Source organism: Myotis yumanensis, unplaced genomic scaffold (genome assembly GCF_028538775.1).
Source record: "Myotis yumanensis isolate MYYU_CA2020_CCGP unplaced genomic scaffold, mMyoYum1.0.hap1 SCAF_2, whole genome shotgun sequence".
Classification (NCBI taxonomy): domain Eukaryota; kingdom Metazoa; phylum Chordata; class Mammalia; order Chiroptera; family Vespertilionidae; genus Myotis; species Myotis yumanensis.
In genome coordinates this window covers 193,728,070-193,748,335 of record NW_027223753.1, presented here as the reverse complement: position 1 = coordinate 193,748,335, position 20,266 = coordinate 193,728,070, and the positions used below count along the sequence as shown (strand labels likewise).

Below are 20,266 nucleotides of genomic sequence, written 5' to 3'. Positions count from 1 at the left end.
CTTCTGGGGGAGGGTGCAGAGAAAATTCATCACCACCGGGGGCCACCCTGCACGCTGTTGCATCCGTGTTTCAGGAGGGAATGTTCTGTCACTTGCCTCTGGGTAGTGCTTATTAGAGAATCACTTATGACCTGAAAAGGCGTAGTGGGTGGAGGAGCAGAATGGTGTTCATCCTTCACTTAGTGCGAATCCTTGTTGCTGTAGTTTGGCTGGGAAATTTCATCTTGGATTTTAAGGTGCCTTCTCCAAAAGAAAATATATTATTAAAGTGTGTGTGTGTGTATATATATATATGTATATATATATATATGCAGTCAGTATATTATTACTGTATGTTAATTTAAATATGTATATACATATACATAGTTAATAATGAGTTCAAGAGTTCAGTCATTTTAACTGTATATTTAAGCCCACCCTGTTAAAATGAAAGGAAAACGACATTAGTGATGAGGCTTATAGTGTTATGTATCTTACTAAGTCTTACAGTTTCTACATTTTTATAATTTCATCCATGTTAGCTCTTGGTTGTCAATTGCTAAGTGGACTAGGATGCTAACCAAGGTCAGAGACTGAAGTTCATGGTAGCCCCCCTCTTTCAACCAAAGCAGACCCATATTTAACTTTGAACATATGTGGTTTCCACAGAAAATCTCGGTTGAAAGCAGTAATGTGAACTATTAATATTTCCTACCATGGACAGCATTTAGAGGAAACATTTTAAGCAACACTTACATTTCTCCTGCTTTCATCTATTTATGCAACAGCTCTTCACTGTTCCCTTAACGTGTGTGAGGCCATGTCTGGGTGCTGTGTGAGAAACAAGGTGAATAAGCAAACCCTGCCCCCTTAGAAGCAGCCTTGAAACCCCGTGGCTGACGGGAAGGATCCGAAGTGGCACCAAAAGCACCGTGTTGAACTGGAAAAGATCCACTGTACCGCGTGTTAGGTCATGGTACTCGGTAGAGGCGCTCTCGTTTTATTTCTTGAGGTCTAATTGGCAGGGGATAGCGGTGATACGTCCTGGGTGTTCCTGAAGTGCGATTGATAGTCAGTATGTGATATTGTCATAGAAGTGCTGCTGGAATCCTCTCTGTACTAAATCTTAGTTTTTAAAAGCTGTGCCTGATTATTTTAGTGTGGGCATTTGTTTCTTACCAAGGCAGTCTGGCACGCCCACTTAGAATGTGGGCCACAGAAGCAGAGGGCCCAGGTTCACCCTCTGGCCTGCACATTCATAAGCAGTCTCACTGTGGGCAGGTTACTTACCTCACTGAGCTCTCACTCAGCTATAAAATGCAGATGATAATAGCATCTACTCCATAGTGTGACTGTGAGGATCGAAGACGTGTAAGACACACATGGAAAGTGCCTGGCACATAGCAACCCCTCAGGAAAGGTAACTATTGTTATTATGTTAATATACTGGTATGTCTTATAATAAGATGCATGCTTCCTTCATTTCAGGTGACCTCCTTTGACAGGATTTAATATACACAGATCCTTTACGTTTCAGATGCTTCATTGTAACCCCAAAGCCTTAGCCTTGGTGAATGCTCCGGTGTTGGGAACACCCACATTGGGGCAGCACCCTGCATTGCCTCACAGCCCTGGGAGGTGTTTTGGGTCCCTTGTGTGCATATAGCGGGAGCCTTACTTAGCATGGGGGTCCTGGGGTCTGGAAGAGAATAAGACATGGGAGGCTCTGCTAGGGAGAAGCCCTGCCCAAGTGCAAGTGGGGCTCCTGAGACACAACCTGTCATTGTTCTGTCTGCAAATGTGCAGGTCACTCTCTTGGGAACTGAGGGGCGGGGGTGGGGGGCTTGAGGGTGGAATGCGGGGAGGATTTGGATTTGGGTCAGGGGCTGCAGAGGAAGGTATTTGCTTTGCAAAAGTTGGGCTACACTCAACTACATCGAGACACATTCATGCCACCAGTCTTGAGCAAACAGAATTTTTAAAAATGTGTGGAAATAGACAATAGAATTCCAGCATTTCAGCAGAGGATCAGATGCCAAAAGGCTACCTTATGGCGTTTTTTGGTTGATTAGGGTGTTCTTCACAGCATGGAACTTGGTCAAGAATTCATCTTGGAAAAGGTATGAGCTAGTACATCTGCTGCTTTCTGTCTACACTTGTCAGAGGAGGAGATGGTGGTGTTAGATGGAGCTTGCCCTTGGAGCTCTTTGGCCCACTTCTGCAAACAGTAACGTCTTTTTTTTTTTTTTTTTTTATGAGCAGTGGGTATATATTTTAGTCTCTGGCGCTAGTCATTCAGCATTGATGAGTGAGTGAGTGAGTGAGTGAGTGAGTGAGTGTGTGTGTGTGTGTGTGTGTGTTGTTTGTCTGCCTCTTGCACCCAAACATCCTCCAGCTGTGAGTCTTTTCCTTCTCTGTATGTAAAGCCAGTAAACGAAACCAAAAGCCCTCGGGAAAGGGTGAGGAGAGCAACAGAAAGGAACCTTCTCTTTTGTGAAAAAGCCCGCCACTGGCTGAATCTTAAAAAAAAGCTGACGGACCTTTTTCTCTTGACCATGTTCGTAGAGCAAAGCGCCGATCCTCCGGCGGAGGGTCCTCCCCGGGTTGGAAATATGTTTCGTCTTTGTGCTGGGGCTTCTGCCACAAGGTGAGGCATTTACATCTGACGCTAAGAAATGATTGGTTGTGGGGAAAAGAAAAAAGGAAAAGCAAACATCTGCCTTACAGGTTAGCCTTGAAATTATACTGTTTTCGTTCTGTCATGGGATACCCGGCTTTTAACTCGCTGGTGAAGTCTGCGAGGCTGGGTTGTTTGCATCTATTTTTATCTCATCCACTCTGCCCCGGGTTCAGAATAAGGTTGCTGGTTTCCTCCCAGAGCTCCCAGCCACAGTCAGCCCTGACCTGGGCAGCCGGGGAGTGGAATCAGCTTTTCCTTGGTTGGGAAGAGGAAAGGTGCTGTGGAGTGGAGCCCAGGCGGGATCATCCAGGGGAAGGCCACGGCAGATGGTGGCAAGGCTGGGCTTTCAACAGGCCGAGCGTCAGTGCCGAGCGAGCCTCGGAAAACGGCAGCTGCCCCTGTGCCAGCGCACAGGGCAGACCAGGCCGGGCGGGCGGTGTCTCCGAGCCAGAGCAGGACAAGGACACGCATAGCCGGGCACAGACTCTTAGCTGGCTCTCCACGTCAGCATGAGCAGTGAGCAGGGTCCTGAGCAATTGGCACATCAGCCTATCAGAATCCAGGAGAGGTTCTTTCTCAAGTAAAATTCTAAAGAGTCAAAGGATGAATTTGGACAGTGATGGAATGGATGACATCATCAGTCAAGAATCCCCATTGGATATGGAGGGGAATTATAAAAAGGTAAGGGGGGGAGAGTTCTTTTGTTTGTGAACAATTGGACCATTTTTCTAACTGGGAGAAAGATCACCCTTGAGAAGTGGCCAAATTCCACAGTCAGTGGCCATGGCCATAATATATTCAGGAAAGCTGAAATGCACAGAATTGAATACATTAAGCTGGGAAATCACTTCTTTCTGCTTTTCCCAGCTTGTATTCATTAATGTATTTTAGCAGTAACTGGAATACACATGTTGTTATTCTGAAGTTGAAAAATTTATATTATACATTTACTTGCTAGGCAGGCTTTTTATATAAAGGGAGAATTTTTTAAATTACTGACATGTTAAAAATTCACCTGCAACTAAAAATTACTAGAATGTTTAACCTATCTTTCTAATTTTGACTTTTTTTAAATATTAAGTTTTACAAAGAGAAGATGTGGGATTTTCAAAATTTGATACGGTATCTACTAATTCTTTGCTTGCCTTTTCCTTTGAAAGCCAGTGAATATATTTTTGGAATGTTTTATATGGTAATTGTCTGGTAATAAGAGGCCCAAGTAAAAATAGCTTTAGTTATATGGGCGAGGTCATGAAATTAAACTGCAAGTGTGTGCTTGTCCGTCCACAGAAGGCTAAACACATGCTCCGTCCTTCTCCCTTATTATTTTCCCTAAGTCAGATGTAGGTCACGGCACAGCACAGGATGAAAGAGAAGGGCCCTTCCATCATGGAACTAACACAGGAAGACTTGCTGCTAAACTTCTAATTTGATCAAGTATGTCACCAACTTTTTTCCCCAGAGTGAGAGACAGAAAGAAGCTTCTGTCTTAATAATAATGCAAAATATGGCAGTTTGCATCTTATATGCATAATTGTGTGTGAGAATAGGGGCTGATTTGAGTATATGCTTTCTTTCTTAGAGCAACCCAGAATAATTTATGCTCTTTCTCCAGAAGCTGAAACTTAAATATGTGAGAGAGATTTAAATGACCTGCCAGGTTGCCCTGCGTGGGTTTTGTCCCTTGCGATCCCCAAGGAGGGAACGAATGCCCGAGGTGGTAAGTGCACAGAGCCCTGAAACCCTAACACCTCTCAGCAGTCCCCTCCTGCCGGCAGTGGGTGCAGCAATCAGAGTCGGTCACTTACCCAGCCCCGGAGAGCCAGTGCACGCCTCTCACCCTGCCTCTTACGTTCAGGGCCAAAAGGCGGCTCTCGGTTTTCTTTGTTAAAACGTCTCAGATAGAAAAGTGTAGGTCAGTTTGCACTTAGGAAAACATGAAAAACATGCCGTTGCTCACGCAATAACAATAAAAGAATGGCCCCTGTAGTTTCATGCTCCTTAGAACCTGAGAGCCCAGATGCCTGGGATGAGTGAGCGATGATAGGAGGCAACCTGATACAGCACGGACTAAAGCCACAAGCTTGAAAGGTTCGAGTCGCTTTAAAACATCAACAACAACAATACAGAGTTGCAGTGTGAAGCCCATTATCTAACTGAGGCAGTGGGATGCCACGTGAGCTTTCAGGAGACCTGGTGTCTGATAGGTCAAGTACGAAGCACCCCTAGATGGAACCCCTCGATGAGGAGGATGCCAGAGGTCAGGCGATGTTGTTCTGGACCCTAAACATGAGAGTTGTTCTCTTGTCGGTTCAGCTTTCTAACTGCCTTGCTCGGGCAAATGCTTTCAAATTTATGCATATCGTGTTTACTATGAAGGCTTCATTATGCTAAAAAAAAAAACAAAACCTAGTCTTAATTTCATTAAGAACGTCTAGCAAAACAAGGCAACATATGTTTTCTTTAAAATACAAAGAGCAGGAAAAGAATTAGGTAGTATAAAAATCACTTTTCCTAATTGGAATCTTCTTTTTCTAAGTTTTTCCCCCAAATGTTTTGTTTTTGCTGTTTGGTTGACTAAGTAGAAAATTAAATTAGGTGCCATAAAGCAGGGGTCTGCAGGCTTTTTTGATCTTGTACCCATCAGTAAAATGTTTTTGAGCCCATGCCTCTAATATACATATATTTTATTCATAAGTTACATATACATATCATTGTAAAAATATGTTACATACATGTAAAATATATAGAAATAGATATTTTTAAATAAATGTTTAAATATAAATTCAAGTTTTCATAATTTCTCTTTCCCCTCCTGTGACTATGAGGTCAGTTGTCAAAAAACAGTTGGAAAATTGATATACCCCGGCCTAGATATGACAGAACTTCCTATACCAGTTGCACTAATAAATACCACATGGGTACAGGGATTATTTTACAAGATTGTAATAAAGTCAGGCAAACAGCCTTCGGGGGAAAGGTCACTTTCCGATACTAAAATTAGATTCCACCAGGCGGGGGAAGGAAGAGAGTAGGCATCTGTTCCCTTTCCTGGGGGAAGGTCCCGGCGGTAAGCAAGATGTCTCATTAGGATCTCTGGTTTACTCAGTGGCGGTGAAGCTGTACTCAACAGAACACAGATCTCAGTATTTAGGAAGAAGGCCTGCACCCTGGCAGAATCCAAGGTGTGTATGTTCAGTCGTCATTGCCCTGCCTTGCTCTGTGCAACCCTCCCGACCCTCTGGTAAAGCCCACACAGCTGATTGTCTTTAGGAGCAAGCACGGAGCAAGTCGAAGGCCAGGATCGCAGATGGGAGAATGGGCTTTCCCTCAAGGAGTTTACAGTGTGTGTGTGTGTGGGGGGGGGGGGGGGGGGGGGAGGCAGGAAGGAGGGAGCACACAAACAAGCTGGTAGGGATGACGCTGCCTGGATGTTCGGACAGCTAGTGTGGACCGAAAAAACACGCAGCTTGTGTCCTCTCAGAGCCTGGAAAGATCCAAGTTACACTGATGGAGAGAGAGGAAATCAAGAAAATGTCACATAGATGGCAGAAGGCTGGCTCCCACTGTGTCCGGGAGCAGAGCAGACCCAGGGAAGCCGTCCGGCCTTCTGTCCGCAGGCTGCCCCTCGCAGAGAGGAGCGGGGACAGGCCTGTGCAGTTGAGGACAGGATGGGGAGGCCTGCTCGCCTCACTTTGTTCCTCCGAGGTGCTGTCTCTAGTGTTGTGCATCCAATTACAGTGAAAGATTAGGGAGGAGCCCGTGAAAACATTAAAAGGCTGGAAGGAACAATATTTAAAGTGAAGCCACAGCTGCGCCTCATGTTTTTTTTAAAAGGTGAATGGGAATGACTGCTGGAGATAAACTGCAATAAACAGGAACACAGAATGCCAGCTGCCATTCCAGACAAGAGCTCTGCCCTCCCCACTCAATTACGGAGGAAAAGCAGCCGTCGACCTCCATTAACCCTCCCGTCTTCCTGTCTGCGAGGGCTGAATGCGCTGGAAGGACTGCTCAGTTACTGAACCCGGAGCCTGGGCCCACCTCGCCACCTGGGGACAGTCGCTCCCACTCTCTGAGCCAGGGTCTCCCTTCCTTTGAAGGGAGGAACTGGCCTGGAGGGTCTTAGAGGATGTAAATATGAGGCCTCGGCTCCTACTTCAGGCTTCTTCCCCGGATATCACCCTGTTCACCAGCATAGTCAGGGAACGGTTGTTTCAAGTAACTAGATTTTCTAGGCATGTGGTATGTGAATTATAGCACAATAAAAGTAATAAACCAGCTGAAACCAGTTTGGCTCAGTGGATAGAGCGTCGGCCTGCGGACTCAAGGGTCCCGGGTTCGATTCTGGTCAAGGACATGTACCTGGGTTGCGGGCATATCCCCAGTAGGAGATGTGCAGGAGGCGGCTGATTGATGTTTCTCTCTCATCGATGTTTCTAACTCTCTATCTCTCTCCCTTCCTCTCTGTAAAAAAATCAATAAAATATATTTTTTAAAAAAAGTAATAAACCACACACACGTAACAACAACAAAAAAATGTGTATGGTTTATTTTTCAATTGAGATATAATTTATATACCATAATGTATAAGGCACAACTCACATACCATTTCAAATTTTGATGGGTTTTAATATATTTATAAGGTTATGCAAACCACTATTGGCTAATTCCAGAATATTTTCACCCCAAAGAAACACTGTATCCATCTGCAATTACTCCCAATTCTTTCCTCCCCATACATTAATCTGTTTGCTGTCTTTTTATTTTAATTTATTCATTTTAGAGAGACAGGGAGAGAGAAACATCAATGATGAGACTCATTGATCAGCTGCCTCCTGTACGCCCCCTACTGGGGATTGAGCCTACAATCCAGGCATATGCCCTTGACCGGAATCAAACCTGGGACCCCTTTAGTCTGCAGGCTGACACTCTACCCACTTAGCCAACCAGCTAGGGCTGTTTGTTGTCTTTATGGATTTGTCTATTCTGGCTATTTCTGGCTCTCTTTAGTCATATATATATATATAATTTTTTTTTTGCTGATAATACTACAGGTGTCTCCCGTTTTCCCCCCTTTTACTGTCTCCTCCCAGCCCCTACTCCCCGCCCCCCAGGTCTTTACTACCTTATTGCCTGTGTCCACGGGCTGTGCATATAAGTATATAAGTTCTTTGGTTTATCTCTTTTCATCCCCCCAACCCCACATCGAGGTATGGCAGTCTGTTCATTTCTCCCTTTAATATTCACAGCTACCATTTAATAAGTTTCTCTCTGGGCCAGGCACCATGCCAATTACTTTCTATATAGCATTTCATTTGATCCTTAACACAACCTAAAAGATAGTAGTATTATCTCTTTTTTTTTTTTCAGAAAAAGAAACGGGGCTTAAAGGGTTTCTGTAATCTGCACTAGGAGGTGTCAGAGTCAAGATGTGAACTTGGGTCTTCTTGACCCCAGTTTCCCTGCCCTGGCCTCCTGCTCTCCTTCCTGGTCACGTGCCTGTGTCTGGCTCCCCCAGACCCTGAGTCCACCGTGAGGTGGGAAATTGGGGACACTGGCTTCCTGGCAGCTGTTTCATAACCATCCAGTAGGTGTTTCAGACTGTTGTGTCCTGACAGTGACACTGAGTGACTGCGATGGGTTTGCAGGCCTCTGAAACGCACCTGATAAAAATAGAGCTCCCAGATAACAGTGTGCTCGGTCACCTGAGGACCAGAAAGAACCCAGGATGCTCCCAGCAGCTCATGTTTGGGACACGCTGCTCATAAGGGAGGAAAACTTGAGTTTTCAGCAGCATCTCCCTAAGACTGAACGTGGAAACACTTGCACTACAGTCGTCAACTTTGTGGGCTGCACCTTGGGCTCCGTTACCGTCGCCAAAGTTCCCATTCAGCCAGTGAGTGGCTCCTGAAACTTCAGCCCTAGATGAGATGTTTGTTAAGTCCCTTTGCTCTGGTCCTTAACAATGAGAGTATTCAGGTCTTCGAGAGTCTGTACAACAGCACCTCTATCTGCCTGCCTCTGTGTATACCGTCCCTGTAGCGTGGGGACAAGCAGTGCAGTCAACAGGCAACGCCGTCCTCAGGGCTAACAAGTAATTGCAAACATCTCCATTCTGCACTGGCTCCCAGCACTATGATTGCCCGCCCGTTCTCAGGTAAAGCACGTCCTGGAATCCTCCCCCGTGGGTGCCCTCCTGGACTTTGGGTGTCCCAGGCCAGGTCTCAGCACTGACCAGCAGTCCGGCCTGACACCTGGATGTCCAGAGGTGCAAAGTTAAAAGATTTCAGTAGCCTTTCAGGAAACCTTTCTGGACTGTTTAGTGTAAGTGTCAAATGGAAACCATGAGAAATGCAAACTGAAAAGAGAGTATCCAGGCTTAGTATCCATTCAGCCCCACCCCAGATCTTCTGAATCAGAAAAATAGTCTATGTTTTTGTACAAGCCCTCCAGGGATTCTCATGAAGATCCTAGGGTTATTCAACTTATGTTTCCACTAGTCATCAAAATCTTCCCCGGGGATAAAATAAGGTGCAAGAACTTGACATGACCCACACAGTGCAAATAATGATGCATGTGCCATTCAAAAGTGTGAGACGTATTTTCTCATAAAGTGCTCTTTTTATATTTTGATCTTGTGACAAAACCCATGGTTGTTTCAGAGAGAAAATAATTAGAAAATGCCACCAGTATATTTGGGTGTTTGCGTGTTAAGTTTCTATTTTAAAGAAAATCTGCCTAATGAACAAATAAGTTGTGTACCTCTGCTCCCTATGTTTAAAAGGACTCCACACTGCAGTGCTGCCCCTACATGTTCGAGGAAAGCCGCCCTTCTTAACGAGCTGTGGAGAGAAGAGTGACTGTCATTTTTCTAAAGGAAGAGCGCTTCTCCACAGGGGGCTCCGGAATAGAATCCCAGTGCATTCCCGGCGGATGCTGCTAATGGCGATGATGCCAGATATCACTAGGCAATGGATTGCCCTGAAGCCAGGGGATCATTAATTGCTTCAGAACAGGCATCCTGGCAAGGCCTGGGCAGGGGCCAGACGGCCACAAATGAGATCCACCTGGATGCAGAGTCTGGCCATTCCTCATGGAACAGATTCGTGCTCAGATAAAGAAGAACCAACCCTGTTTCATCCGGCTACTTGATCTGCTCCATTGGTGGAAGCCGTGGTTCTCAAAGTGTCTGGACTAGCAGCATGAGCAGCATCTGGGAACTTGTTTGAAATGCGCTCTCTCAGCCCCACCCCAGATCTCCTGAATCAGAAAAATAGTCAGTTTGTACAAGCCCTCCAGTGATTCTCATGCATAACCAAGTTGGAGAACTACCGGTATAAGAAATGTGTGACAGGCAGAGGACCACCTGTGCAGTTCTCCTCTTGGCACACCTGTGTCACAGCCACCTCCTGGCATCCTGGGTTCCTTGATGGGCTATGGACGACCAGGGTATTCATCAGCTCCTGGCACAATGCAGCCCAGTCCTGAGGAAGGTTTTCCTCAATGGTGCATTGTTTTCCTCTTCCCCTTGGTGGACAGTGTTGTCCTGGTCATTTATATGCACCCTGATGTATGAGAAGCACTGACCAGGTAACAGTTATGCAATGCAGAAAGGAGGACGCTGGAGGCGGTATCTTCCAGGGCCAGTAGTGAATTGAGTATTGTCAGCATTATAGAGCAAGCACACCCAATAACCAGTAAAAGTAAGAAACCAATGGAGCTGGAGAGGAGGGGAAGATCAACCCAGGGAAGGGGTGGGAGACAGGGCATTTGGGGGAAACCGTTCCTGTACACCTCTTCCCTTTCCCACTACCGAATCCCGTGTGGGTGTTGTGGCTCCAGAGCTTCCACCCGCCTTTAGTCCCGCAGCACCCCCTGTGCCATTTGCATCAGTCGGGTCCCCCAATGATTCTCCAGACCAATCCTCTTCACGCATCTTCCTCCTTTGGGGGGTTTAAGAACCTCCTTCCTCCTGGTCAGACGGGCCCTTTCCGGCTACGCGGGCTTCATCATCTGCACAAGGAGCCAGAAGGAAGCAGCTGTTGGCAGCTCCTGAGCACCGGCTGGCTTTAGTTTAGGGTTAGGATGTTATTTCCTGAAGTGTGTTCCTGAGAACCCCAGTGGCCCTGTAGCTGTCCCCACAAAAATACAGTTTATCCATTAAATAGAATTTAGAATGCAGAAGATTCTCAGCATTCCGCCTGTAAATGTCTGTGCAGATTAGCAGGTGAAAGCCTAGGTGGCCCTGCCCCAGAGACCAGCACCACCAGATGCTGCTGGCGAGGTGGGCTGGGCCAGAGGGATGAAGGCAGGACCAGAGGAGGGGACTTGGGAGCAGTATCCGTGTGGAAGGGACGGTACACGCCACATCCTGAAGAAAGAATGGAAGGGACTTGGGGACAAACTAGATGTGGGGACAGACGATATCTACCCAGGCAGAACCAAACACCTCTCTTTGTTCTTATCAAGTTTGGGGGAATCGCTGCGGAAGAATGATGCCATGGGAAAGGCTGAGCAGCACCAAGCGGCGGTCTGAACGGGCTCCCCAGTCTGTGTTCTGAGATAGTGGCTCACAGGGCACCCCCAAAAGCCATTGTGAGCCTTATCTGCCCGGGCACAGGGGTGGCAGGAGGGAATTCAGCGACAGGCAAAGACAAAAACTGCCTTTCCAAGCACATTGTTGTTCTCGTCTTGGTCTTGGATAGCTTTTGTCTCCTAGTGATGAACCACTATTCCTCAGTTGCCCTTGTGCTTTTGCTGGCAGTATCAATTTTAGATGTTTTACTTTTGTTTGATGTGGGTATTTCCCAAGGCCGTTTTAGGAGTGGATGGGGGCTCCCCTTGTCATACACACAAACTGTAGTTTTGAGCCAGCCTCTCCCATTCCTGTACACCTCACTCCTCCTCATCCTAGGGTATCTTTGGGCTTTGGGAGGAGGGGACTGGAGGACATACTTGCTCTGCAGGTGTAATTCCTTAGAAAACAAAAAGGCTTTGAAACCACACACACACACACACACACACACACACTTCGCACGTATGGGCAACCAAAAGGAAATTGGGTTCCAGTTGTTGAATTTTAAGAGAAAAAGTATTTGCTAGTCAGTTGCATCATAATTACTTGAAACATTGGGAATCACATTTGTTCCCAAAGGAAGAGTGAGCAGTGGTGTCAAGGAGATTGGCTCTGATGAGAGGGTGTTTGCGTTGTAATTATCTGTGGTTGTGATTAGGCCTTGGTATATGCTTTGCAGCCCAGGGCTTTCTCCTTCCCTGAGAAAGCATCACATCCGTCTCAGGAAAGTCGTGGATCTCTAGCTCTTTAATTCTCACCTTGTGTCTAAGTGTCCAGCTGGGCACCTTACTCACCAGTGTGAAGGAGCAGAAAGATGTCGCGCTGGGAGGATGGGCTGGAGTCCTAGCTCCTCGATATCCGTGGGTAACCTTCCGTCCCCTCGTTTCCTCACCATCAAAGCAGGGATTGTTGGAGGATTAGCCACAACAGCTACCATTGATGGTAGGTTTACATGAGCAGGGACCAGGTACAGCTGCTGAAGAGGTTACTTAAATTCTCTCATTTAATCCTCCAATGTCAAGTGAGATCCTTTACCTCTGGACTGGGAAGGGCTGTGCAAGCCCCAAGACATCAAAGACAGGACAGAGGAAGCCAGCTATAGACTTAAACTACAGAGTAGTTAGACTTAAAATTCAAAAGGACTAAGACCCTTGACATAAAAATTTCAAAACTCTCAGAACTTTATGGAAAAATAAGCAAAACTAGGAGTAAATAAATTCAGAGGAAAGCAAGTACTATAACTAAAAATATTTAAATATTTAATCTCATTGGTAAAGAAATTAAAATAAAAAGAATGCCTTTGACCAACCTATCAAATTTAAAGTGACAGCAGTTTGTTAAGTGAAAATCCTCAGTGTTAGCCAGGATGTAAGAGAAAGCTGTACCCTTCCGCGTGGCTCGTGGGCATGTAAATTGGAGCAGCTTTCTGTGGAGTCGTGTGGCAGAATGTGTCCAGAGCCTCAACAAATGTTCACACGGAGCTGATCTGGCAATTCCACTTCCAGGAATTTATCCTGAGGGAATAATCCGACATGTGGGCAGGGTTTATGTAAAAATGCTAACTTATGTTGCTTTTCATTGGAGGTAGCCTAAATGGTTAACATAGGGTAGAGCGATGGACAGCCCTTAAAAAATTGTTTTTAAATAATTTTAAATGAAATGTGGGACATTCTCAAAATACAATAAACACTATAAACTCAGTTTTATAAGAAGAAGAAAAAATGCACACATTAAGATTTAAAAACTACAGAGAAATATACTGAAATGTTAGCAATGGTCTGTGTCTAAGTGGTGGGATTGTGCGTGACATTTATATTCTTTATGCTTTTCTTGATTTGTTGGATCCAGAGAGAGAGAAGGGGGAAAGATTGTGTATTATAGAACAGTCCCCTTCACACAGTTAATGAAGTATTTGGGTAGAGAGAATTGTAATTCGTGCAAATGGAATTCTTTTTAAGGCCTTCTCCTACATCTATAGTTCAAGTAGATCAGAAAAGGCAGACATGGGATCTAGGGCACGTTCACACGTTCACACCTGGAGTAGGTGTCTTCTTCAAATAAACCTCTTCCAGACCCCAGGCTAATGTTGGACACCAGCGAGTTGTTGAGCACAAGATGTTAGGATCTGTTGTTATCTACTGTTTTTATGTTTGGGTACTCAGTTCCATTCAATAGTTTTCTGATTAGAGGACATTGAGTGAGACTCTCTTTTGTCTATTGTATGGATTGAGAAACAGGTTCACTGACTACATTCAATCTTCATGGCAGATTTGGGGATTTTGAAATGAATTTATTTTAAATAACGATTGATAGGGTTCTATTTTGGCAGGGCCATCACCAGTTCCAGCCCTGCTTGTTTGGAAGGGCAGGTTTCTTTAGTTAAGGTTCCCAGCAGTGCACTCAAAAGTATTTATGAAATTAAAGGCATTCTGGCTTCCCTTACAACCTCATGGCTATTGTCTCAGAGCTCAGTGCTGTGCTAGCCCAGTAAACCACATGAAATCAGCTGTAACTGTGTAAAAGTAGACTTTTGCTTTGTGGCTGTATTATACACTAAATTAGGGTTCCCAGACCCAATTCCAACGTGGGGGAATTCCCTGCACCCACACCAACAAATGGTTCTAGACACCAGCAGGGTGCCCAAGAATTCAACTAAATTATGACACTGTCTGCCCAGAGGGTTCAGTCCCAGAAGACTCCCCACCCCCTGACACACACACACTTGAGATGCCAGTTGCAAGTCCAGGCATTGACCTACTGGTTATAAATCAAAGATTCCCACAACCCCCTCTTTGGGTTCAATTAATTTCTAGAATGGCTCACAGGACTCAGAGGATCGTGTCACCTACCAGAACACTGGTTTACTAGAAAAGGCTATGACTCAGGAACAGCCAGATGAAGAGAGACATGGGGCAAGGAGTGTGGGAAGGGGCACAGAGCTTCAGTGCCCTCTCCAGGTGCCCCACTCTCCCCACATCTCCATGTGTTCACTAAGTTCTTCAAACCCCGTCCCCAGAGGTGGGGAGAGAGGCAGAGACTGCAAGTTCCAACACTCTAGTCACATGGTGGGTTCTCCTGACAACCAGCCTCACCTTAGGTACTTTCCAAAAGTCACCTCATTCACATAACAAGACACCTGTGTCCTCATCACTTAGGAAATTTAGGAGTTTTAGGAGTTGTGGGTCAGGGGTATGGGCCAAGTCCACATATATGTATCATATAAATGATAAGATGTCTCTCTCTGCTTCTCTCTCTCCCTCTCTCTCTCTCCCTTTGTTGTTGTTGTTGTTGTTGTTGTTGTTGTTCTTCTTCTTCTTCTTCTTCTTCTTCTTCTTCTTCTTCTCTCTCTCTCTCTCTCTCTCTCTCTCTCAGTATCTACTAGTATGACTCACTTCCCTTAGTATATGCCAAAATGGGGGGATGGATAGATAGATAGATAGATATGCCATCAATAACTATGATAATTGAAAGAATGCTTACAGTGTCCAAGGATTTAAAAATGTTAGAGGAAAGGAGAATAGAGATGAGCTTTCCTTGAATTAGAAGCTCTCAAATCTCTTGAAACAAAATATCTGGTCCTAGAGCCGAGGGAATGTATATTTTACACATGATCTTAGCCAAAAGGCTGAGAAGCAATGGGAATGTCTAAAGTCTCTACAGGAAATTCTGACGCAGCTGTTGAAGCTGTTGAAGTACTGGCTTAGCGGTACTGCTCTGACATATATTTATTCTGTGCTCTCCACCTGTGGCTGTGGAGCTCTTCAAATGCAGTTCATGAAATAAAAATGGAACTTTTATTTTAATTAATTTTAATTAGAATGTAAACAGCCACATGTGAAAAATTTCTACCATGTGAGAGCAGCCTTGACCTAGGTGCACTGCCCTCCACTTGGGAGTGAAATGAAGCCATTTTCAGCCCATCCTTCCAGCAGGTGTGCTTTTCGTCACAATGACGCTCAGACGATGGCTCAGACCTTTCACGGTTAACTTCTGGGTTCCGGTAGCAGCAGATGTGGCTCCAGAACCTCCTACTGGAAGGATCCAGGGGCCACTGTGCCTTCTGTAGCCGCCACACCCAGGCACGTGAGCTGGGTTTTGTAATCTAGTTTGCTCAGCATAGTCTTTAGCCTCCCTGCTCAGAACGTACAGTGATGCTGCTCACAGCCTTCATCATCCCACAAAGCAAAACCAGGACCTCTTTCTCATCCAGGATTTCTAACTCATGATGTTCGTTTTCTTAGTTGTTTTATTTTTAACTAAGAAAATCATTCCTAATCTTCTCTCCTGTTGTTTAAAGGGTTTTAAAGTTCAGCATGGTGAGTTTTTATGGGACTTTTATGGGAAGCCGAGTGTTGTAAACATACCCAAATTATCTCCGTAGTGCCGTTTGCCAGATCCTTTCCTTTGCACATCGACCTGACTTCCCTTCAAAATATGAACCAGATGGGTTCAGTTAGCATTCTCCAGCTCTTCCACACAGTATGTTAGGGCATCTCGTATTCTGAGCCTGGTGAGATCAGGATGAGTCCTGAACAGAAACGAGACAGATTGTGGTGGCAGCAGAGGCTGTGTCCATCCGTCCAGGACCCTGTCCCCGTGCCATAGTGTGGCACCCCCTTCTCATAGAGGTTCAGTGCATCCTGGTTGAATGAATGAGTGAAAATGTTCTTGCTGTAGACAAAGTGGGCTGTAGGGATGATCAAAGGAAGAGAGAAGACAGGAATCAGGGAGAGGCCCCGTTTGGGATAAAAGCGATTTGATTTAGGATGAAATTCTTGCCCCCCACAGTGTTGCTCTGTCGAATCTAGCAGGTAAGAAGAAAGATCACAGCTCCAGGAAATCTAGCTCAGTGCTGGTGACGATCTTTAGCACCGCAATGGTGATTCCCTAGACCAGTGGTCCTCAACCTTCCTAACGCCGCGACCCTTTAATACAGTTCCTCCTGTTGTGGTGACCCCCGATTTCATTGTTACAAATTGAACATAATTAAAGCATAGTGATTAATCACAAAAACAATACGTAATTATATATGTGTTTTCCGATGGTCTTAGGCGACCCCTGTGAAAGGGTCATTCGACCCCCAAAGGGGTCGCGACCCACAGGCTGAGAACCGCTGCCCTAGACTAACGATCGATCGGAAAGGCTCCAAAGAACTGAAATTGTTCGCAGAGGTGGAACCAGGAGGGGCTGGTTTAATTCCAACTCTTAATAATTCAAATGCTCTTGGCTGTGGCCTATGTATTTATTTTTCATCTAATGTTACAGTTCTAAGAAACTTAGCAGTTAGACCGCCTACGGTTGTGATGTATCTGCCCGCTTATCGGCATTTTTTATTTTCCTGAAATTTTAGGCACAGAAAAATGAGAGAGAATCTATCAGACAGAAGTTGGCACTCGGGAGCTTCTTTGATGATGGCCCAGGAATTTATACCAGCTGCAGCAAAAGTGGGAAGCCCAGCCTTTCCTCTCGGTGAGTGTTCCTTTGAATTGATTCTCTGATATGTGCACCTAATGGGTTTTGTCATCTGACCACTTGTCTAATAAAAGATATCCTTTAAGTCCTTGAGTATTTTTTTTCATAATACTATCAACTTTATTTGGATTCTGGACAGACTTCTCCCATTTGTTGGGTTTGTTTATTGGGGTTTCGTTTTGGGGCTTTTTTTGGCCAGTTTGCCAAGCCACCTGAGGTCAGATTTCTATATTTCTTTTTTTTTTCCAAGACACAGTACTATTTTTGCACTGTGATGGGGGAATCAGGGCACACTCCAAAGCTGGCTGATGCTAAGAGAAGCATGGCAGATGACCAGATTTCCCATTAAGCAGTCCCAAAGCACCCAGCATTGCTCCCCTCTTCCATTTGATTGTAGTAAATACCATAGCTGAGAAATACAGTTCCCACTTTGAGCATTTGATGGTTATTACAGAGCTTAGCTTGTCCTCCAGGCGGTTTTTCATATATATATATATATATATATATATATATTTAATTGATTTCAGAGAAGAAGGGAGAGAGAGAGACAGAAACATCAGTGATGAGAGAGAATCATTGATTGGCTGCCTCCTGCACGCCCCACACTGGGGATCGAGCCTGTAACCTGGGTATGTGCCCCTACCGGGATTCGAACTATGACCTCCTGATTCATAGGTTGACATCCAACCACTGAACCACACCAGCCGGGCCAGGCAGTTTTTGTTTATCTTAATTTATTTCAAGATTTCATTGCTTATTTATCACTATTTCAGGATATCTTTGATTATTTGCATAGCTTCCAACTCCAATTAAAATTATAATTTTACCTGAAAAATAAGGCTATCAGCCAGAACTTCTCAAACTGTAATGTGCATGTGAAAACCCTGCGGATTTTGTTAAATTCTGAGTCACTCTGGGTGGGGCTCAAGATGCTATATTTCTAACAAGCTCCCAGCTGATGTCCAGACTGCCCATCCATCAGTGACACTTTGCTATGTGAGGATATAGACAATCTCAAAAATTAACTGTTATAAATATGGATATTCCAAGTGGTTAAAACACATAGAACTTTGTTTTAATAAAGGTGGTAGTAACTGAAGATCCATCAGTGTTCTCTTGATGCCTCCTCAAATGGCTGTTTCTGGTTGGAATGCCTGCGTCTTCCTCTGGGCTCTCTAAGAGTAAATACTCCCCGTATAAATACTAGCTAATTTCACCATGTTAGGCCAGGGGTGGGAGACACATGATGGCATTTACACACTCATTCAGCCAATAGATTACCACTCTGTCCTTCATCTGAAGCCTGGAATTAGGCACCTTCATATCTATTTACATTTCTCTGGCTCTCATTACTCCTTGTACTTCAGTCTGATCCTTAGACTCATCTAAATCAGCAAGAATCAGAAAGCACAAGAATGCTCACGTATATGCATGTTTAGGGTCACTGCAGGTGAGTTAGCCTGTGCAGAGCTGAGGCACCTCTTCCTCATTCCTACGCTTTTCATGTGCCATTTCAGAGCTGGGGGTCAGCCTTCCCTTCGCTGCAGAGCCACCTGTTCCCCCCACAGTGGGGTGTGGCAGGAAGAGCTCAGGCCTGGGCACCTGGACACCTGAGCATTAGTCTTAGTTGAGCTTCTAATTTTGAGACTTGGTTTTATCATGCCTTAGTTTCATTTTCGTAAAATGAGGGGGTTGGACCATAAGTTTTAGTAGATTTCTGCTACTGCCCTCTAATGTTCCCCAAAATGCCAAAAAGTTTTCTTCTAGAAACTCCATTTCTCTGCTCAGCAATGTCAGATCTGTCGGGTCCAAATGGAAGATTCTTGTTTTTTAAATGAAAGTTAGTTCAATAGATATAGATATAGATATAGATATAGATATAGATATAGATATAGATATAGATATAGATATAGAGATATAGAGATATATACATGCACATACATGCATACATATATATGGCTGTGAAAGTAAAATAGAATCAATGAAAACTGCAAGGCATATAATAACACAAAATAAAAATAACAGCCCTCTCTATCCTTGTTCCCTCTCCAGAAACTTTTAACTCTTTTTTTTTCTGGTATTTACCTGCATATCTCTAAGTAAAATGCTTATCTTCTTAGTGATTGCTTTTAAATAACCATCTTTTGACCACTTTCTGTGGAAATTTGGGATTCAACTCTTTTTTTACTGCCCCCTCACAGGTATATCTATAGTTTATTCCAAACTCTGTTCTCTTCGTGGCCATTTCACAACTTGAGGTCAAATAACTACTCAATGTTGACTTTATGAAGCTCATGTATTATTCATACTGAGCCATATGCTAATCTATGATTACTTGAGAAATTATGTTGTTTGTCCTGAATTTAAAATTGCCCTGATTTTCTTTTTGCTGGTCTGTGATTTCGACTGCTATATCATATTCCACTGTGTGAATATAATCAGTTTCTTCTGCCACTTTTCTGATGATGGGCAGTGGGTTGTTGGAAAGTTTTCGCTCTTGTAAACAATGCTGCTTATAAATGTGCTTGTACGTGTCTTTTCCTGTCTGTGTGCAAGAGCTTCTCTTTGGTGTGTACCTAAGGGTGGAATTACTAGGAAAATGCATGAATGCTCACATTTAAACGATAATGCCGATCTGATTTCCAAAATGGTTGCAACAAGTTTCATGCCTCCTAGCAATGTCTCAGAGAGCCTGTGGACCCATAACTTTTCTAACACTTGATATTGCCAATTTCTTTTAAACTTTTGTTAATTCAATAGATATAATATGGTATTTCATTGTGTTTATTAGACATCCTGTTTCCTCTTCTGCAAAAAGAGGGTCTTACTGGATTCTCTGTGCTTTTTAAAATTAATTTATCCAAGTTGTGTAGTCATAATACTAATCCTTAATACGTTGTAGGTATTGCAAGAATATCCTCCCAGGTTGTAGCTTATTTTTTCAATTCTTCAATGTATCTTTTATGACCACAAGTTCTTAATTTCAATACAGTAAATTTTTATCAAACTTTTCTTTTAGAGTCAAGCTTTTCTGTGTCTAATATAAAAAATTTTTCTTCTACCCCAACGTCCAAAAGTCACTAACCTAGATGTCAATCCAAGAGTTGAAAGTGTTGATTTTTTTAAAAGTCTGTAGTAAAGTAGGAGTTGTTTTCTGTATATGGTACAAACAGAGCAAGGTGAGGGTCTAGGTAGTCCTGTCAGGTGTTGTCAGATACCTCTTATCCATCTACATTTTATCTCCCAAATTTTTTCAAACTCTCTTGTGTGCTATTATCAACTCTTCCGTTTTCTTTGTGTAGGTTTATACCTTTTTTCTTCCTTTATCATTATAGTAGTAGGGTTTCAGAGGAGAGATTCAATAGCTGTGTTCAGTATGCCATGCTTAAATAGAAGTCTCACGAAGGTTTTTATTTTATTTTTTAATGATGGTTTATATTCAGTATTATCAATATTATTCTGCATCAGTTTCAGATGTACAGCATAGTGGTTAGTCAATCCTATACTTTACAGAGTGGTCCCCCCAAATATTTCCAGTACCCACCTAACCCCATGCT

General features: G+C 44.0%; 1 protein-coding gene across 5 annotated transcripts in view; it reads left to right on the top strand.

Annotated features, from left to right (window-relative positions):
- SCHIP1 (schwannomin interacting protein 1) overlaps positions 1 to 20,266 on the top strand; it is a 657,653-nt gene that overhangs the window by 608,767 nt on the left and 28,620 nt on the right. For 4 of the 5 annotated variants that reach the window (XM_070406902.1, XM_070406905.1, XM_070406903.1 and 1 more), the window contains one exon: positions 16,588 to 16,706. In XM_070406902.1, coding sequence (XP_070263003.1) covers positions 16,588 to 16,706 — 119 coding nt within the window. Of the gene's footprint in view, positions 1 to 3,126; positions 3,341 to 16,587; positions 16,707 to 20,266 lie in introns of those variants that run through there. The other variant, XM_070406907.1, reaches the window with a different exon arrangement.